Genomic DNA, 20,058 nt, shown 5'->3' with positions numbered 1-20,058 from the left:
TTATCCCATCCCCATCCCTCCCTCCCCCCCCCCCCCCAGGTGCCCGCCCTGGGATGCTCCCATCCCGCTCCCGGCCCCTTCCCGGCGCTCCCGCACAAGAGCCGCTTTCTTCTCCCGGAGACAGGAAAATCCATTACGGAGGCCGGGAATGGGGGGGGATGGGAAGGGGGGGGGATGGGAAGGGGGGGGGGATGGGGGGGGATGGGAATGGGGTCCTATCCCAAAGCCCCTTTATCCATCCCAGATTCCCACCCCGGATCCCACCTTTTCCCATTCCGAGCCCTCCTTCCCTATCCCGGATCCCCCTTTCCCAATCCCCCACAGGGATCCAAGCGCATCCAAAGACCCACAAGTGCCCCCCCCCCCCCCCCCCGCCGCGTTGGCACTTGTGGGGCAGGGAAGGGGGGGGCATGGTGGGGGGGGGGGAAGTGGGAGCTGATCCCGGCCTCTGGAATGTGGTGGAGGTGCCAGAGCGGGAGCGATGGGAAGGGAAGGAATGAGGCTGGGAAAGAGATTGGGGGGGACGGGATGGGGGCAGGGGATGGGAGATGGGGTGGGGGATCTATAGGATCTGTGGGGTGTGGGGTGTGGGGTGTGGGGTATGGGATCTATGGGCTCAATGGGCTCTATGGGGTCAATGGGATCCATTGGGTCCATGGGGTCCATGGGGTCCATGGGGTCCATGGGCCCGGGGGGTCCCTGTCTCTGTCCCCACGGGTCCCTGGGCTGGATCCCCGTCCATCCCAGTCCATCCAGTCCATCCCCATCCATCCCAGTCCATCCCAGTCCATCCCAGTCCATCCCGGTCCATCCCCGTCCATCCCCATCCATTCCCGTCCATCCCGGTCCATCCCAGTCCATCCCCATCCATCCCCGTCCATCCCGGTCCATCCCAGTCCATCCCATCCATCCCCGTCCATCCCAGTCCATCCCTGTCCATCCCGGTCCATCCCCGTCCATCCCCATCCATCCCGGTCCATCCCGGTCCATCCCAGTCCATCCCCGTCCATCCCAGTCCATCCCGGTCCATTCCCGTCCATCCCGGTCCATCCAGTCCATCCCTGTCCATCCCCGTCCATCCCGGTCCATCCCAGTCCATCCCAGTCCATCCCGGTCCATCCCGGTCTATTCCTGTCTATCCTGGTCTATCTCATTCCATCCCTGTCTATCCCAGTCAATCCCAGTCTATCCCAGTCTCTCCTCTTCTTTCCCCCTCCGTCCCAGTCTCTCCCAGTCTCTCCGTTCTATCCCTGTCTCTCCCATTCTATCCCAGTCTCTCCAGTCTATCCCATTCTATCCTTGTCTATTCCAGTTTATCCCAGTCTCTCCCTGTCTATCCCATTCCCTCCCATTCTCTCCCAGTCTATCCCAGTTTATCCCAGGCTATCCCAGTTTATCCCACTCTATCCCAGTTTATCCCACTCTATCCCAGTCTATCCCATACCCTCCCATTCTCTCCCTTCTCTTCCACTCTATCCCATTCCCTTCCAGTTTATCCTATTCTCTCCCATTCTCTCCCATTCCCTCCCAGTTTATCCCACTCGATCCCATTTTATTCCAGTCTACCCCATTCCCTCCCACTCTCTCCCAGTTTATCCTGGTCTATCCCAGTTTATCCCACTCTAACCCAGTCACTCCCATTCTCTCCCAGCTTATCCCATTCCCTCACAGTTTATCCCATTCTCTCCCACTTTATCCCAGTTTATCCCACTCTATCCCAGTCTCTCCCAGTTTATCCCATTCTCTCCAGTTTATCCCATTCCCTCCCAGTTTATCCCATTCTCTCCCACCCTACCCCACTCTCTCCCAGTTTATCCCATTCCCTCCCATTCTCTCCAGTTTATCCCATTCCCTCTAAGTCTATCCCATTCTCTCCCATTCTCTCCCACTCTATCCCAGTTTGTCCCATTCTATCCCACTTTATCCCAGTTTATCCCACTGTATCCCCATCTCTCCAGTTTATCCCTTCTTATCCCAGCTTATCCCACTCTATCCCAGTCTCTCCCAGTTTATCTCATTCTGTCCCAGTTTATGCCACTCTATCCCACTTTATCCCACTCTATCCCAGTTTATCATCTCTATCCCAGTTTATCCCACTTTATCCCAGTTTATCCCACTCTATCCCAGTTTTTCCCGCTGTATCCCATCCTATCCCACTTTATCCCAGTCCCTCCCATTCTATCCCACTTTATCCCACTCTCTCCCAGTTTATCCCAGTCTCTCCCACTCTCTCCCAGTTTATCCCACTCTCTCCCACTCTATCCCAGTCCATCCCAGTTTATCCCACTCTATCCCGCTCTCTCCCACTCCATCCCACTCTCTCCCAGTCTTTCCCACTCTCTCCCACTTTATCCCAGTTTATCCCACTCTATCCCAGTCCATCCCACTTTATCCCACTCTATCCCGCTCTCTCCCAGTTTATCCCACTCTCTCCCAGTCTTTCCCGCTCTCTCCCAGTCTCTCCCACTCTCTCCCAGTTTATCCCAGTCTCTCCCACTCTCTCCCAGTCTCTCCCAGTTTATCCCATTCTATCCCGCTCTCTCCCACTCCATCCCACTCTCTCCCAGTCTTTCCCACTCTCTCCCACTTTATCCCACTCTATCCCAGTCCATCCCACTTTATCCCACTCTATCCCACCTTATCCCAGTTTATTCCACTCTATCCCAGTTTATCCCAGTCCCTCTCCCAGTCCCCATCCAGTTTATCCCACTCTATCCCACTCTCTCCCAGTCTCTCCCAGTTTATCCCAGTCCATCCCAGCCTCTATCCCAGTCCCTATTCCAGTCTCCATCCCAGTTTATCCCAGTTATCCCAGTCCCCATCCCGGTCCCCATCCCAGTCTATCCCAGTCTCCATCCCAGTTTATCCAGTTTATCCCAGTTTATCCCAGTCTCCATCCCAGTTTATCCCGGTCCCCATCCCGGTCCCCATCCCGGTCCCTATCCCAGTCTCCATCCCAGTCTATCCCAGTTTATCCCAGTCCATCCCAGCCCCTATCCCAGTCCATCCAGTTTATCCCAGTCCATCCCAGCCCCTATCCCAGTCTCCATCCCAGTCCATCCCAGTTTATCCCAGTCCATCCCAGCCCCTATCCCAGTCTCCATCCCAGTCCATCCCAGTTTATCCCGGTCCCCATCCCGGTCCCTATCCCGGTCCCCATCCCAGTCTATCCCATTTTATCCCAGTCCCTATCCCAGTGTATCCCAGTTTATCCCAGTCCCTATCCCAGTCTATCCCAGTCTCCATCCCAGTCCATCCCAGTTTATCCCGGTCCCCATCCCGGTCCCTATCCCGGTCCCCATCCCGGTCCCTATCCCAGTCTCCATCCCAGTCCATCCCAGTTTATCCCAGTCTATCCCAGCCTCCATCCCACTTTATCCCGGTCCGGGTCCGCGCCGCACCTGGCGCAGCCGCAGTGAGGGCGATCCGATCAGCGCCAGCGGCAGCGCGGGGCCGGGCGGGGCCATGGCGGAGCCGCTCGGGGCCTCTGCGGCCCCCGCGCCGCGCGCGCGGGAGTAACCCCGGCCACGCCCCCGCCCCTCGGCCACGCCCCCGCCCCTCGGCCACGCCCCCGCCCGCCCCTCCCCTCGGCCACGCCCCCACCCCGGGCCACCCGTGTCCCTGCCCCATGATGCTATGGGGGGGATCTATGGGGCAATGGGGGATCTATGGGACAGGGGGAGAGATCGGTGGGGCAGGGAGTGGACCTATGGGGCAGGGGGGGGTCCTATGGGGGGATCAATGGGGCAAGAGTGGATCTACGGGGGAGGGATCTATGGGGCAGGGGAAGGTTCTACGGGGGGATCAATGGGGGATCGATGGGGTCCTGTGGGGTAAGAGGGACCTGTGGGGCAGGTAGAAGGTCCTATGAGGCACAGAGTGGATCTATGGGGTACGGGGAGAGATCGGTGGGGCAGGGACTGGACCTGCGGGGCAGGGGCGGATCTACGGGGCAGGGGGGGTCCTATGGGGGGATCAGTGGGGCAAGAGTGGATCTATGGGGGAGGGATCTATGGGGCAGGGGGGTGGATCTATGGGGCAGGGGAAGGTTCTATGGGGGGATCTATGGGGCAAAGGGAGAGTCCTGTGGGGGGATGTACAGGGCAGGGGGAAGGTCCTACGGGGGAAACCTATGGGGCAGGGGTTGGATCTGTGGGGCAGGGGAAGGATCTATGGGGCAGGTAGAGGGTCCCATGGGGGGATCTATGGAGCAGGTAAAGGGGTCCTATGGCACAGGGGTGGATCTATGGGGCAGGCAGAGGGTCCTATGGAGGGATCTCTGGGGCAATGAGGGATCTATGGGGCAGGGATCTATGGGGTGACCCCCCCCCCCCAACAACCACCCTCTGGTGACCGAGAAGCAGCAACTTTAATCCAAAGCAATGGGGGGGGGGGGCAGTGTTTTTGTAGGACCTACAACAACCCCCCCCAACCCCCCCTATGGGGCAGAGGGGACCCCAAAGGGGTCTCGCCCCCCCCCCCCAGTCCCATTGGACCCCCCCATAGGGTATATAGGGCCCCCCATAGGGGTCTATAGGGCCCCCCCCCCCTTTTCAGGTACCTACATAATGGGGGGGGGGGCCCTGGATTCAAAGTGCTATTGGGTGCCTGACTGGGGGGGGTGTTGGATGGGGGGGGCCCGCTATGGGGCTGCCCCATAGAGCCCTATGGGGTGGTTATGGTGGGCCCCCCCCCCCATGTCACACAATGGGGGGGGGTCCTATAGAGCCACTATGGGGCTGCCCATATAGACCCCTATGGGGTGGTTGTGGTGAGGCCCCCCCATGTCACACTAGGGGGGTGCCCCATAGAACCACTATTGGGGGTCCCCCATATCCCACTATGGGGCTGCCCCATAGCCCCTATGCCGTGGTTATGGTGGCCCCCCCCATGTCACACTATGGGGGTGCCCCATAGCCCCCTATGCCGTGGTTACGGCGGCCCCCCCATGTCACACTATGGGGGTGCCCCATAGAACCACTATTGGGGGTCCCCCATATCCCATTATGGGGCTGCCCCATAGCCCCCTATGCTGTGGCTATGCTGGCCCCCCCCATGTCACACTATGGGGGTGCCCCATAGAACCACTATTGGGGGACCCCCATATCCCATTATGGGGCTGCCCCATAGCCCCCTATGCTGTGGCTATGCTGGCCCCCCCCATGTCACACTATGGGGGTGCCCCACAGAACCACTATTGGAGGACCCCCATATCCCACTATGGGGCTGCCCCATAGCCCCCTATGCTGTGGTTACGGCGGCCCCCCCCCCATGTCACACTATGGGGGTGCCCCACAGAACCATTATTGGGGACCCCCATATCCCACTATAGGGTCGCTCCACAGAGCCATATAGGGGGGTCCCCCCATGTCCCACTATGGGGCTGCCCCACAGAACCGCTATTGGAGGACCCCCATATCCCACTATGGGGCTGCCCATAGCCCCCTATGCTGTGGTTACGGCGGCCCCCCCCATGTCACACTATGGGGGTGCCCCATAGCACCACTCTCAGGTCCCCCCCCCCACGTCCCACAATGGTGCTGCCCACCGGCAGGGTACCACCGGGCGCATCCCTTTTGAATGGGGACCCCTCACCCCCGTTTTGGGGTGGAAAAAGCCGATTTTGGGGGCGTTTTGGGGGCTCGATGTGTGGGGGGGACCCCCCCCGATATTGGGGGGGCCCCCCCTTAGGACAATTGATGGGGGGCTTCGAGCATCTCCATGAGGAAGGTGTCGATGGGGGTGTCCCCGATGAGCTTGAAGAAGAAGAGATGCTCCAGGCACTTGAGGCCAATGGAGCGCAGGGCCGGGAGGCGCAGCAGGAGCTTGGCGAACCTGGGGGGGGCACCCGAAAATGGGGTGAAATCGGGGGGTTTTGGGGCGATAAATGGGGAGAAAAGGGTTTTGGGGTGAAATGGAGGGGTTTTGGGGGGAATGGGGGGGTTTTTTGGGGGAATGGGGGGCGTTTGGGGGGGAATGGAGCCGTTTTGGGGGTGAATCGGGGCCGTTTCGGGTCCATTTGTGCCGTTTTTGGGGTGAATCGGGGCCGTTTCGGGTCCATTTGTGCCATTTTTGGCTCAATTTGTGCTGTTTTGGGGTGAATCGGGGCCGTTTTGGGCTCAGTTTGTGCCGTTTGGGGTCCATTCGTGCCGTTTTGGGGTGAATCGGGGCCGTTTTGGGTCCATTTGTGCCATTTTTGGCTCAATTTGTGCTGTTTCGGGGTGAATCGGGGCCATTTTGGGTCCATTTGTGCCATTTTTGGCTCAATTTGTGCTGTTTTGGGGTGAATCGGGGCCGTTTTGGGCTCAGTTTGTGCCGTTTGGGGTCCATTCGTGCCGTTTTGGGGTGAATCGGGGCCGTTTTGGGTCCATTTGTGCCATTTTTGGCTCAATTTGTGCTGTTTCGGGTGAATCGGGGCCATTTTGGGTCCATTTGTGCCATTTTTGGCTCAATTTGTGCTGTTTTGGGGTGAATCGGGGCCGTTTTGGGCTCAGTTTGTGCCGTTTGGGGTCCATTTGTGCCGTTTCGGGGTGAATCGGGGCCGTTTTGGGTCCATTTGTGCCATTTTTGGCTCAATTTGTGACGTTTCGGGGTGAATCGGAGCCGTTTTGGGGTGAATCAGGGCCATTTTGGGCTCAGTTTGTGCCGTTTCGGGGTGAATCGGAGCCGTTTTGGGGTGAATCAGGGCCATTTTGGGCTCAGTTTGTGCCGTTTCGGGGTGAATCGGAGCCGTTTTGGGGTGAATCAGGGCCATTTTGGGCTCAGTTTGTGCCGTTTCGGGGTGAATCGGGGCCATTTTGGGTCCACGTGTGCCGCTGGGCGCGCTCACACTGCCCTGCTGCTCCGGGTACTTGTGCTTGCAGTAGGACTCCAGGGAGGCGTAAACCTGCTCCCGGAGCAGCTCCACCTCGGCCGCGTTCGACAGGCCCTTGGCGTCTGCGGGGGACAGCGCAACGCCGCGGATGCACCCCCGTGCCCCGCTATGGGGCGCCCCACAGAGCCGCTATGGGGGGGTCCCCACATGTCACACTATGGGGCTGCCCCATAGAGCCAGTGTGGGGGGGTCCATGTCCTGCTATGGGGCGCCCCACAGAGCTGCTGGGGGGGGTCCATGTCCTGCTATGGGGGGCCCCATAGAGCCGCTAGAAGGGGTCCCCCCATGTCACACTATGGGGTGCCCCATAGAGCCGCTATGGGGGGGGGCTCCCATGTCCTGCTATGGGGTGCCCCATAGAGCCGCTAGAGGGGGTCCCCCCATGTTACACTATGGGGTGCCCCATAGAGCCGCTATGGGGGGGGTCCATGTCCTGCTATGGGGTGCCCCATAGAGCCAGTGGGGGGGGGGCTCCCCATGTCACACTTTAGGGGTGCCCCATAGAGCCCTATGGGGTGGTTATGGTGGGCCCCACTATAGGGGGACCCCCCATGTCCCACTGTGTTGTGTTCCATAGAGCCACTACAGGGGTGCCCCATAGAACCACTATTGGGGTCCCCCATATCCCACTATGGGGCTGCCCCATAGACCCATATAAGTGTGCTCCCCCCATATCCCACTACAGGGGTGCCCCATAGACCCATATAAGTGTGCTCCCCCCATATCCCACTACGGGGGCACCCCATAGACCCATATAAGCGTGCTCCCCCCATGCCCCGCTATGGGGCTGCCCCATAGAACCACTCTCAGTGTGATTCCCCCCCCCCCGCAATGGCGCTGCCCCCCCCCATTCCCGTTATCCCTGCATCCCACCGGAGCATCCCCTACCGGGATTGAAGAGGATGATGGCGCGCAAGCACCCCAGCTCCGTCTTATCCATGCGCATATCCCGCATCTTGGACACCAGCTCCGTCAGCACCCTATGGAATGGGGGGGGGGGGGGGGGGGGGTTGGGGGGTGCTCCCATCGGAATTCCGACCCGCTCCCATTCCCGATCCCGGCTGGGACCTGTCGAAGATGGCGCCCACGCCGGCGCTGTGCGCGCTGTTGCGGTGCACGTGCAGCCCCGTGGCCAGCAGGATCCCGTCCTTGACGGAGATGGAGCGGTGGGAGAAGGAGGCGATGAGCAGCTCGTTCCAGCCTGCGCGCAAGGGGGCAGCCCCATAAGTGTGGGGCAGGGGAAGGGGAACGGGGCGGGGGGGGGGGGGTCGATGGGGATGGGTAAAAGGAGGGTACGTGGGGGGGGAGAGGCTGAAGAGCATCGCTGGGGGGGAGGAGGGGTGTAGGAACCCCATAGGAGCCCCATAGGAACCCCATAGGAACCCCCTAGGAGCCCCATAGGAACCCCATAGGAAACCCATAGGACCCCTACAGAAACCCCATAGAAACCCCCTTGGAACCCCATAGGAACCTCACAGGAACCCCCACTGAACCCCATACACCCCCATAGCCCCCCATGGAACTCCCATAGCCCCCCATCAACCCCCACAGGTCCCCATAGAACCCCCACAGGCCCCCACAGACCCCCCATAGATGCCCATAGCCTCCCATAGACCCCCCACAGAACCCTCATAGAACCCCATTGTCTCCCATAGCCCCCCGTAGAACCCCCATAGACCCCCTATAGTCCCCCATAGGACCCCCATATACCCTCCATATCCCCCCACAGAACCCCCATAGACCCCATAGTCCCCCATATCCCCCATAGGACCCTCATAGACCACCCATAGATCCCCATATCCCCCCACAGCCCCCCATATCCCCCCATAGGACCCTCATAGACCCCTGTAGCCCCCCATATCCCCCCCCATACCGCCCCATATCCCCCCCCATACCCCCCATACCCCCCCCATAGGACCCCATATCCCCCCCGCAGGACCCCCTAGGAGCCCCCCGGCCGGCCGAGGCCCCCGGCCGGGCTGGCCGCGGTACCTGCCCGCAGCAGGATGACCTGGTCGTCGAGGGGCAGCTGGCAGAAGCGGGGCACCCTCTTGGCCCACTCGACCAGGGTGAAGAGCTGCTGGTCCGCGGCCTGGCAGATGTTGGTCACCGGGTCACGGGGCTGGGGGGGCGAGCAGTGAGGGGGGGCCGCGGGGGGGGGGGGGGATGGGATTGGGAATGGGATTGGGAATGGGATTGGGAGAATGGGATTGGGGGAAGGGATTGGGGGGGTATAAAGGGATGGGATAAAGGAATGGGATGGGGGGGATAAAGGGATGGGATGGGTTGATAAGGGGATGGGGATAAAGGGATGAGGATGAAGGGATGGGGATGAAGGGATGGGGATAAAGGGATGGGGATAAGAAGATGGGGATGAAGGGATGGGGATGAAGGGATGGGGATAAGGGGATGGGGATAAGGGGATGGGGATAAGGGGATGGGGATAAGGGGATGGGGACGAAGGGATGGGGATGAAGGGATGGGGATAACGGTATGGGGATGAAGGGATGGGGATAAGGGGATGGGGATGAAGGGATGGGGATAAAGGGATGGGGATAAAGGGATGGGATGAAGGGATGGGGATAAAGGGACGGGGATGAAGGGATGGGGATAAGGGGATTGGGGGGGGGATGAGGGGGGGGCACTGACCGCGCTGCCGGGGCCGTCGCTGCCCTGCTCGGCTTTGTGCTCCACGGCCAGCTCGGCCTCCAGCAGCTTCTCCACCGGCATCTCCTGGGCCGAGCCCGGCCCCGCCGCGTCACCGTCGCCTTCCTTGTCCTTGCCGCGCTGGCGCTCCTCCTGCACGGCTGCGGGAACGGGAATGCCGGGATACCGGGGATACCGGGAATAGCGGGGATAGCGGGGATATAGCGGGGATAACGGAGATAGCGGGGATAGCGGGGATAACGGGAATACAAGGGAGGGATAACGGGGATAGCGGGGATAACGGGGATAATGGGGATAGCGGGGATACCGGGAATAGCGGGGATAGCGGGGATATAGCGGGGATACAGGAGATAGCAGGGATACCGGGGATAATGGGAATACAAGGGAGGGATAATGGGGATAGCGGGGATAACGGGGATACAGGGGATAGCGGGGATACAGGGATAGCGGGGATACAGGGGATAGCGGGAATGGGAATCACGGGAATAGCAGGAATAGCGGGAATAATGGGAACACCGGGAATGGGAATCACAGGAATCACAGGAATAACGAGAATCATGGGAATGGGAATCACGAGAATAGCAGGAACGGGGATCGCGGGAATCACGGGAATCATGGGAATAGTGGGAACAATGGGAATAGCGGGAATTGGAACGGGAATAGCGGGAATCACAGGAATCACGGGAGTTCCCATTTCCCATTGCGCCCCAGCTCCATCCCCATCGCGCTCCCCCCTCCCCCTTGCATTCCCCCATTCCTGCCCCATTCCTGCCCCATTCCTGCCCCATTCCCCCCATTCCCGGCCCCATTCCTGCCCCATGCCCGGCGCTCACCCTCCCGCTTCATGCCGGTGGCCAGGCACTTCTGGTAGCGGCAGAACTGGCAGCGGTTGCGCTGGCGCTTGTCCACCACGCAGGCGCGGTTGTCCCGGCAGGAATAGCTCAGGTCCTTGCGGATCGTGCGCTTGAAGAAGCCCTTGCAGCCCTCGCAGCTGTACACCCCATAATGCTTCCCTGCGGGACACGGGCGGCCCGCCCGCAGCTCCAGCGGGGATCCGGGATCCCATCAGTGGGATCCAGCATGGATACAGGGATCCCAGCCGGGGGATCCATCATAGACCCCATTAAGGGGATCCACCATGGATACAGGATAACCGCGCCCTATCCTTCCATATCTGACACCATGGACCACCCCAACCCCCATAGGGACCCCATAGGACCCTATAGGGACCCCACAGGACCTCATAGGATCCCATAGGACCCCATAGGACCCCACAGGACCCCATAGGACCCCACAGGGCCCCATAGGAACCCCATAGGACCCCATAGGACCCCACAGGACCCCATAGGGACCCTATGGAGCCCCCATAGGACCCCATAGAGACCTCATGGAGCCCCCACAGGACCCCATAGAGACCCCATAGGACTGCATAGGGAACCCATGGAGCCCCCACAGGACCCCACAGAGACCCCATAGGACCCTATAGGGACCCCACAGGACCTCATAGGACCCCATAGGCACCCCATAGGACCCCATAGGAACCCCACAGGACCCCACAGGCCCCCATAGGACCCCATAGGGACCCAATAGGACCCCATAGGGACCCCCCAGGCCCCGCAGCCCCACGCCCCGCGGTACCTGAGGAGCGGTCCCCGCAGATGGCGCAGAGCCGCTTCCCGGCCCCCCCGGCTGCGTGCGGCGGCGCCGGCACCGGGCGCATCCCCAGGGGAGGCTTCACGTCCTCGGGGCTGCTGCCGGGGGGGAGGCTTCCGGCGGGATTCATCTGCAGCGGGACGGTGAGGATCCCCATCGCCCAACCCCCCCCATCACCCAACCCCCCCACATCCCATCCCCCCATATCCCAACCCCCACCCCCATATCCCAACCCCCCCACATCCCATCCCCCCATATCCCAACCCCCAAACCCATACCCCATTCCCCCCATACCCCAACCCCCACATCCCAACCCCCATATCCCCCCCCCCCCATAGGCAGGGCCCCACTCACCTGGGGGGGGGGGATGGATCCGTAGGGAATTCCCGGCGCTGCCATGGAGCTGCTGCTGACCGGGAATGGGGAGCCCATGGGGGAGGGGCCCATGGGGGGGGGGGGGAGGAGGAGGAGGCTGCAGAGAGGCCGAAGGCTCCGGGGGGGGGGGGGGAGGCGCTCAGGGAGGAGCTGTCGGGGCTCCGGGAGTCTGGGGGAGGGGAGGGGGGGGGAGGGGGGGGGGAAGGGGGGGAGCAGGGGGTGAGGGATCCATAGGGACCCATAGAGAGCCATAGAGCCCATAGGGACCCATAGAGCCCATAGGGACCCATAGAGAACCATAGAGCCCATAGGAACCCATAGAGATCCATAGGGACCCGTGGGAACCCATAGAGCCCCATAGAGCCCATAGAGACCCATAGAGTCTACAGGGCCCCATAAAGAGCCATAGAGCCCATAGGGACCTATAGGGCCCATAGAGACCTATAAAGCCCATAGAGACCCAAAAAACCCCATATAGCCCCTAGGGACCCATAGACCCCATAGGACCCCATAGAAGCCATAACAATCTACAGAGCTCATCAAACCATAACAGCACCCATAGAGCCCCATAACAGCACCTATAGGACCCCTTAACACCCTGTTAGCAACCCATAGATGCCCCATAGAACCTCAGTAGAACCCATAGCACCCCACAGGACCCCGACAGCACCGATAGCACCCCACTAACACTCATAGAGCCCCGATAGCACCCACAGAGCCCCGTTAGCACCCACAGAGCCCCGTTAGCACCCATAGGGCCCCGTTAGCACCCACAGAGCCCCGTTAACACCCACAGAGCCCCGTTAGCACCCATAGGGCCCCGTTAGCACCCACAGGGCCCCGTTAGCACCCACAGGGCCCCGTTAGCACCCACAGAGCCCCGTTAACACCCATAGAGCCCCGTTAGCACCCACAGGGCCCCGTTAGCACCCACAGGGCCCCGTTAGCACCCACAGAGCCCCGTTAACACCAATAGGACCCCGTTAGCACCCACAGGGCCCCGTTAGCACCCACAGAGCCCCCTTAGCACCCACAGGGCCCCGTTAGCACCCATAGAGCCCCGTTAGCACCCATAGGACCCCGTTAGCACCCACAGGGCCCCGTTAGCACCCACAGGGCCCCGTTAACACCTCAGCCCCCCCCCCTTTGTCCCCATGGCCCCGCCCGCCCCCCCCCCACTGACCGCGGTCGCTGTCGCCCATGCCCGGTTCCGGTTCCGGTTCCGGTTCCGGTTCCGGTGCCCGGGGCCGGGCTCCGGCCGCCGCCGCCGCCGCCGCCGCCGCCGGGGCCTTCCCGATCCCACAATGCCCCGCGGCTCCGCCCCCCTCCCGGGGAGCCCCGCCCACCTCCCCCCGCGCAGGCGCGCAGCGCTGCCTGACGCCGCCGCCGCCATCTTGGAAGAGGGCACTTCCGCCCCCCTCCGTCCCGCTCCCTCCCGCCGGAGATCTCGCGAGATCTCGCGCGGGGGCGGGGCCTCCCCGCCACGTCGCCGCCGGCTCGGAGCGACCGGAGCGCGCCAACGGTGAGACCCCCCCGGGGCCATAGAGACGGGGGTAGAGCGGCCCCCCCCGGCGCGGCCTCTCTGTGCTGAGCCTCCCCCCCGTTAACCCCTATGGGCGCCGCCGCTCTGCCCGCGTCTCTATGGTAACACCCCCTTAGCCCCCCATTAATCCCTATGGGGGTTGCCGCTCTGCCCTCCTCTCTATGGTAACACCCCCTCCCGTTAATCCCTATGGGGTTGCCGCTCTGCCCCCCTCTCTATGGTAACACCCCCTCCCATTAATCCCTATGGGGTTGCCGCTCTGGCCTCCTCTCTATGGTAACACCCCCTCCCGTTAATCCCTATGGGGTTGCCGCTCTGCCCTCCTCTCTATGGTAAGACCCCCTCCCGTTAATCCCTATGGGGTTGCCGCTCTGCCCCCCTCTCTATGGTAACACCCCTTTACCCCCCCATTAAGAGCCGCTCTGGACCTTCATGGTGCCGGTCTCTATGGTAGGAGGACCCCACCGAGCGATGGCGGCCGCGGTGGCCATTGGGATGCTGCTGGTGCTGGCGGGGATGGGGCGTGGGGACCCCCATGGGGACCCCCATAGAGAACCCCATGGAGACCCCTATGGAGACCCCCACCGGGACACGGAGCCGCACATGGACCAGGATCTACTCCACGGCCATGGGCACCATCATGGAGACCTCCACCATGGGCACCATCATGGAGACCTCCACCATGGGCACGGCCATTCCCATGAGGACCTGCTCCATGGCCATTCCTACAGGGATCCTCACCGTGGCCATGGCCATGGTCACTCGCATGAGAGCTTGTACCATGGCCATGGGCATCCCCACGGAGACCTCCTCCGCGGGCACCCGGGCAAGGCCGCACAGCAGGAGCAGCCCCACAAGCGGGACGCGGTGACGCTGTGGCTCCATGTGAGTGCCCCCGTCCCCTCTCCATGGTGCTGGGGGGGGGGGGATGGGGGAGATGGGGGGTGGATGGATGATGATGATGATGATGATGATGGCTATGGATGGTGGATGATGATGGATGATGATGATGAATGATGGATGATGATGATGATGGATGATGATAATGCTAATGATGGAGATGATGGAGATGATGGATGATGGCGATGATGATGATGGATAATGGTTGATGATGATGATGATGGTGGATGATGATGATGATGGATAATGGTTGATGACGATGATGATGATGGATAATGGTTGATGGTTGAGGACGATGATGATGACAATGATGATGATGGATAACGGTTGATGGTTGTTGATGACGACGATGACGATGATGATGATGGATAATGGTTGATGGTTGATGATGACGATGATGATGATAGATAATGGTTGATGGTTGATGACAATGATGATGATGATGATGATGGATAATGATGATGGATGATGACGATGATGATGACGATGATGATGATGATGATGACGATGATGATGATGGGTAATGGTTGATGGTTGATGATGACGATGATGATGATGATGATGATGGGTAATGGTTGATGGTTGTTGATGACGATGATGATGACGACGATGATGATGATGGATAATGGTTGATGGTTGATGACACTGATGATGATGATGGAGATGATGGATGACGATGATGATGATGATGATGATGGATAATGGTTGATGGTTGTTGATGACGATGATGATGACGATGATGATGACGATGATGATGATGATGATGATGGATAATGGTTGATGGTTGTTGATGACGATGATGATGATGACGATGATGATGATGGATAATGGTTGATGGTTGATGACGATGATGATGACGATGATGATGACGATGATGATGATGGATAATGATGATGGATGATGACGATGATGATGACGATGATGATGATGATGATGATGATGGATAATGGCTGACGGCCGATGGCTGACGCCTGGAGCTGACCCCCCCCGCAGACCATGGCTGCCGTGGCAGTGATCAGCCTCGCTCCCTACCTCCTCCTCCTCCTCGTGCCCTTGGACTCGGCCTCCCCGCAGCACCAGGGCCTCCTCAAGCTGCTCCTCAGCTTCGCCGCGGGGGGGCTGCTGGGAGACGCCTTCCTCCACCTCATCCCCCACGCCCTGGGTGAGTGCCGGGGCCGGGGCCGGGGGCAGCGCGGTGGCACCGGCACCGCCTGCCCCTCGCTTTGTGTCCCCCCCAGCTCCGCACGCGCCCGGCGCCCACGGCCACGGCCACTCGCACCACGGTAGGGAAGGGGTTGGGGGGGCTCGGGGTGGTGCTGGGGCCCCCCCCGGCACCACGCTGGGTCCTTGTGCCCCCCCAGGCCATGAGCACGGGCAGATGCTGGCGGTGGGGATGTGGGTGCTGGCCGGGATCGTCGCCTTCCTGGTGGTGGAGACCTGCGTGAGGCACCTCAAGGGGGGACACGGGCACGGGCACGGGCACGGGCACGGGCAGGGTGAGTGATGGGCACTGGGGCGGGCACGGGCATGGTGGGTCATAGGGATGGGTATGGTCATGGGCATGGACATGGTCATGGTCATGGTAGGTCATAGGGATGCATATAGGTAGGTCATAGGGATGGGTATGGGCATGGTCATGGTGGGTCATAGGGATGGGCATGGAGATGGTGATGGTCATGGTAGGTCATAGGGATGGGTATGGTCATGGTAAGTCGTGGTCATGGTTATGGTCATGGTAGGTCATTGTTGGATGACCCCAATGGTGTTGGAGGGGGGTGTTGGGGTCTCAATGACCCCAATGGTGTTGGGGGGGGGGTGTTGGGGTCTCAATGACCCCAATGGTGTTGGGGGGGGGTTGGGGACTCAGTGACACCCCCCCCCCGTGTCATTGTCACAGGGGCCAAGGCCAAGAGCAGCTCCAGTGAGGACGAGGGGGGTGACAGCAGCGGCAGAGCGGCCCCCAGCGGCCCCCGAGGGAGCAGGCGCAGGGAGAGCACCGGTACCGGGAGCATGGGGATGCCAATGGGGACCGATGGGGATGGGGGGGACCAATGGGGACCAATGGGGATGGGGGGGACCAATGGGGACCGATGGGGATGGGGGGACCAATGGGGATGGAGGGGGCACCAAGGGGGACCAATGGGGATGGGGGGGACCAATGGGGACCAATGGGGGTGGGAGGAAACCGGTAGGGACCATGGGGACACACGGGGACCAATGGGCTTGGGGGTACACATGGGGACACAGCCCCATAGGTGCCCCATTGATGCCCATAGCAACCCATTGATGCCCATAGCAACCCACTGGTACCCATAGCAACCCACTGGTGTCCATAGCAACCCATTGATGCCCATAGTGACCCATTCGTGTCCATAGCAACCCATTGATGCCCATAGCAACCCACTGATGCCCATAGCAACCCATTGGTGCCCATAGCGACCCATTGGTGCCCATAGCGACCCATTGATGCCCATAGCAACCCATTGCTGCCCATAGCGACCCATTGATGCCCATAGCGACTCATTGCTGCCCATAGCGACCCATTGATGCCCATAGCAACCCATTGCTGCCCATAGCAACCCATTGATGCCCATAGCGACCCATTGGTGCCCATAGCGACCCATTGGTGCCCATAGCGACCCATTGGTGCCCATAGCAACCCATTGGTGCCCATAGCGACCCATTGGTGCCCATAGTGACCCATTGGTGCCCCCGGTGCCCCAGTGACGCCGCCGGTGCCCCCTCCGTGCCCAGGCCTGGCGGTGTCGGGGTACCTGAACCTGGTGGCGGACGTGACCCACAACTTCACGGACGGCCTGGCCATCGGCGCCTTCCTTCGTGGCGGGGCCGGGGCTGGGCCCGGTGACGGCGCTGACGGTGCTGCTGCACGAGCTGCCCCACGAGCTGGGCGACGTGGTGATGCTGCTGCGGGCTGGGTGCTCCCGGGGGCAGGTACGGACGTGGGGAGCGGGTGTGGGGTGTGGGATATAGGGCATGGGGTATGGGATACGGGGTATGGGGTATGGGGCATGGGGTATGGGGCATGGGGTATGGGGTATGGGGTATGGGGCATGGGGTATGGGGGCATGGGGTATGGGGTATGGGGTATGGGGCATGGGGTATGGGTATGGGACCCCCAGTTCCATGTAATCCCTCCAGATCCCTCCATTCCCTCCATTATCCCGTTATCCAATCATCCCATTACTACCCCATTATCCCACTTTTATCCTATTACGCTACTATGCCATTATTATCACATTATCCCATCATTATCAAATTGCTATGCCATTGTTATCCTATCATTATCCCATTATTACTCCATCGTTACCCCATTATTATCCCATTGTTACCCCATCATCACACCATCGTTATCCCACAATTATCCCACCATTACCCCATCATTACCCTGTTGTTACCTCATTGTTACCCCATTGTAACCCAATCGTTACCCATTGTTACCCATTTTCCCCCATTGTCCCCACCATACCCCACCATTACCCCATTGTTACCCCCATTACCCCATTGCTATCCCACCATTACCCCCCATTACCCCATTGCTATCCCACTGTTACCCCCTCATTACCCCATTGTTACCCCCATTACCCCCCGTTACCCCACTGTTACCCCCCCACTCTCCCCCAGGCCCTCCGCCTGCAGCTCCTCACCGCCCTGGGCGCCGTGGCCGGGGCCGCCTGCGCTCTGCTGGCTGAGGGGGGCTCGGCAGCGGGCCCCGCGCCGGGCCCCGCGCCCGGGTGCTGCCCTTCACCGCCGGCGGCTTCATCTACCTGGGCACGGTGAGCATCCTGCCCGAGCTGCTGCGGGACGCGGCCCCGCGCCAGGCCCTGCTCCAGCTCCTCGCCCTCCTCGCCGGCGTCTCCATGATGGTGGCCATCGCCTGCTGCGAGTAGCGACCCAACAGGGATCCCCGTGGCATCCCTGTGGCATCCCCATGGCATCCCTATGGCATCCTTATGGCACCCAAGGGATCCCCATGGCATCTCTATGGCATCCTTATGGCACCCAAGGGATCCCCATGGCATCCTTATGGCATCCTTATGGCATCCCTATGGCACCCCTGGGATCCCTGTGGCATCCTTATGGAACTCAAGGGTACCCAATGGCATCCCTATGGCATCCCTATGGCACCCCTGGGATCCCCATGGCATCCTTATGGCACCCAAGGGATCCCCATGGCATCCCTATGGCACCCCTGGGATCCCTATGGCATCCCTATGGCACCCAAGGGATCCCCATGGCATCCTTATGGCATCCTTATGGCATCCCTATGGCACCCCTGGGATCCCCGTGGCATCCTTATGGAACTCAAGGGTACTCAGTGGCATCCCTATGGCATCCCTATGGCACCCCTGGGATCCCCGTGGCATCCCTATGGCACCCAAGGGATCCCCATGGCATCCCTATGGCATCCCTATGGCATCCCTGGGATCCCTATGGCACCCAAGGGATCCCCGTGGCATCCTTATGGAACTCAAGGGTACCCAATGGCACCCTTATGGTGTCCCTATGGCACCCAAGGGTACCCGATGGTACCCGAGGCCACCCTAGGGCATCCTCATGGCTCCCTATATCATTCCTATGGCATCCCCAAGGCTTCCCTATGGCAGCCCTATATCACCCTATATCATCTCTATGTAATCCTGTATCACCTTATGGTACCTCCGAACTATCCCACTTCGGGGTCTGGGGGGGTCCCCTATGGGGCCAGGGGGTCCCCTATGTCCTATAAGGAGCCAAGGGGTCCCCTATGGTGCCAGGGGGTCCCCTATGGGGCCAGGGGGTCCCCTATGTCCTACATGGAGCCAGGGGGTCCCCTATGGAGCCAGGGGGTCCCCTATGGGGCCAGGGGGTCCCCTATGTCCTACATGGAGCCAGGGGGTCCCCTATGGGGCCAGGGGGTCCCCTATGTCCTACATGGAGCCAGGGGGTCCCCTATGGGGCCGGGGGGGTCCCTCCAGCGCTGGGACCAATTCGGGGTCCCTTTGGGGGGGGGGGGGTCAGATTTGGGCTGTTTTGTATCGATTTGGATTCATTAAAGCCGAGCGGTGAAGCGGGGCGGGGGGGGGCGACCCCCGGGGCTGCGTTTGGGAGAAAACCTCTGGAAAACGGGATGGGCCCCATGGAAAAACGGGATGGGGCCCATGGAAAACGGGGTGGGGCCCATGGAAAACGGGATGGGCCCCATGGAAAAACGGGATGGGGCCCATGGAAAACGGGGTGGGGCCCATGGAAAACGGGATGGGCCCCATGGAAAACGGGATGGGCCCCATGGAAAACGGGATGGGGCCCATGGAAAACGGGATGGGCCCCATGGAAAACGGGATGGGGCCCATGGAAAACGGGATGGGGCCCATGGAAAACGGGATGGGGCCCATGGAAAACGGGGTGGGGCGGGGATGCTTGGAGGACTGACCATAGAGCCGCTGGAGGACCGCGCTGCCTAGAGCGGCACCGCGCCGGGTTGGGGAGGGGGAGGTTAGGCTCGGCACTTCCGGCCTCCCTCGCTGGTCACTTCCGGTGCCGGCATCATGGCGGCGGGGAGCCTGAGCGGGGCGGTGGCGCTGGTGACAGGTTGAGACCGGGGGGTGACGTCACGGGGTGGGGCCTGGCGTGACGTCACGGGGTGGGTGACGTCACGGGGGTGGTGGGATGATGGGGGGGGCACCCCATAAGTGACCCCCGTGCCCCACAAGTGACCCCTGCGCCCCATAAGTGACCCCTGCACCCCATAAGTGAACCCCCCTGCCCCATAAGTGACCCCTGCACCCCATAAGTGACCCCCTGCCCCATAAGTGACCCCCCTGCCCCATAAGTGACCCCCCTGCACCCCACATGTGATCCCCAACCATGGGTCCCCCACCCCAGAATGGACCCCACACTGCATAGCTGCCCCTTGGCTGCCCCATACCTGCCCCACTTCTGCCCCATGGCTGCCCCATACCTGCCCCATGGCTACCCTACACCTGCCCCACGGCTGCCCCATACCTGCCCCACGGCTGCCCCATAGCTGATCTGTTGCTGCCCCATA

The 20,058-nt window shown here is 61.1% G+C and overlaps 3 protein-coding genes across 3 annotated transcripts in view; 1 reads left to right on the top strand and 2 right to left on the bottom strand.

Annotated features, from left to right (window-relative positions):
* The window catches only part of LOC136006349 (collagen alpha-2(XI) chain-like), a 36,467-nt gene extending 33,000 nt beyond the window's left edge, over positions 1–3,467 (bottom strand). The window contains 2 exon segments of the mRNA XM_065664374.1: positions 387–502; positions 3,402–3,467. Of these exon segments, the coding sequence (XP_065520446.1) occupies positions 387–502; positions 3,402–3,467 (182 nt within the window).
* An 883-nt stretch (positions 3,468–4,350) lies between these two features.
* Positions 4,351–12,889, bottom strand: RXRB (retinoid X receptor beta). The gene is given in 11 exon segments (XM_065664373.1): positions 4,351–5,838; positions 6,834–6,936; positions 7,763–7,854; positions 7,943–8,075; positions 8,867–8,996; positions 9,524–9,681; positions 10,375–10,554; positions 11,180–11,324; positions 11,549–11,655; positions 11,658–11,738; positions 12,753–12,889. Coding segments are annotated over 11 exon segments (1,299 nt in total). The 5' UTR covers positions 12,772–12,889; the 3' UTR covers positions 4,351–5,687.
* Positions 12,890–13,024: 135 nt separating this feature from the next.
* Positions 13,025–18,040, top strand: SLC39A7 (solute carrier family 39 member 7). Its single transcript, XM_065664371.1, is given in 10 exon segments — positions 13,025–13,091; positions 13,528–13,997; positions 15,006–15,174; positions 15,251–15,295; positions 15,374–15,508; positions 15,910–16,011; positions 16,767–16,861; positions 16,863–16,964; positions 17,655–17,751; positions 17,754–18,040. Coding segments are annotated over 9 exon segments (1,365 nt in total). The 5' UTR covers positions 13,025–13,091; positions 13,528–13,544; the 3' UTR covers positions 17,921–18,040.
* The last annotated feature ends 2,018 nt before the right edge of the window (positions 18,041–20,058 follow it).

The sequence above is a fragment of the Lathamus discolor genome, unplaced genomic scaffold (genome assembly GCF_037157495.1).
Source record: "Lathamus discolor isolate bLatDis1 unplaced genomic scaffold, bLatDis1.hap1 Scaffold_150, whole genome shotgun sequence".
Taxonomy (NCBI): Eukaryota; Metazoa; Chordata; class Aves; order Psittaciformes; family Psittacidae; genus Lathamus; species Lathamus discolor.
The sequence above is the reverse complement of the archived record's forward strand: the minus strand, read 5'-3'. Positions and strand labels throughout refer to the sequence as shown.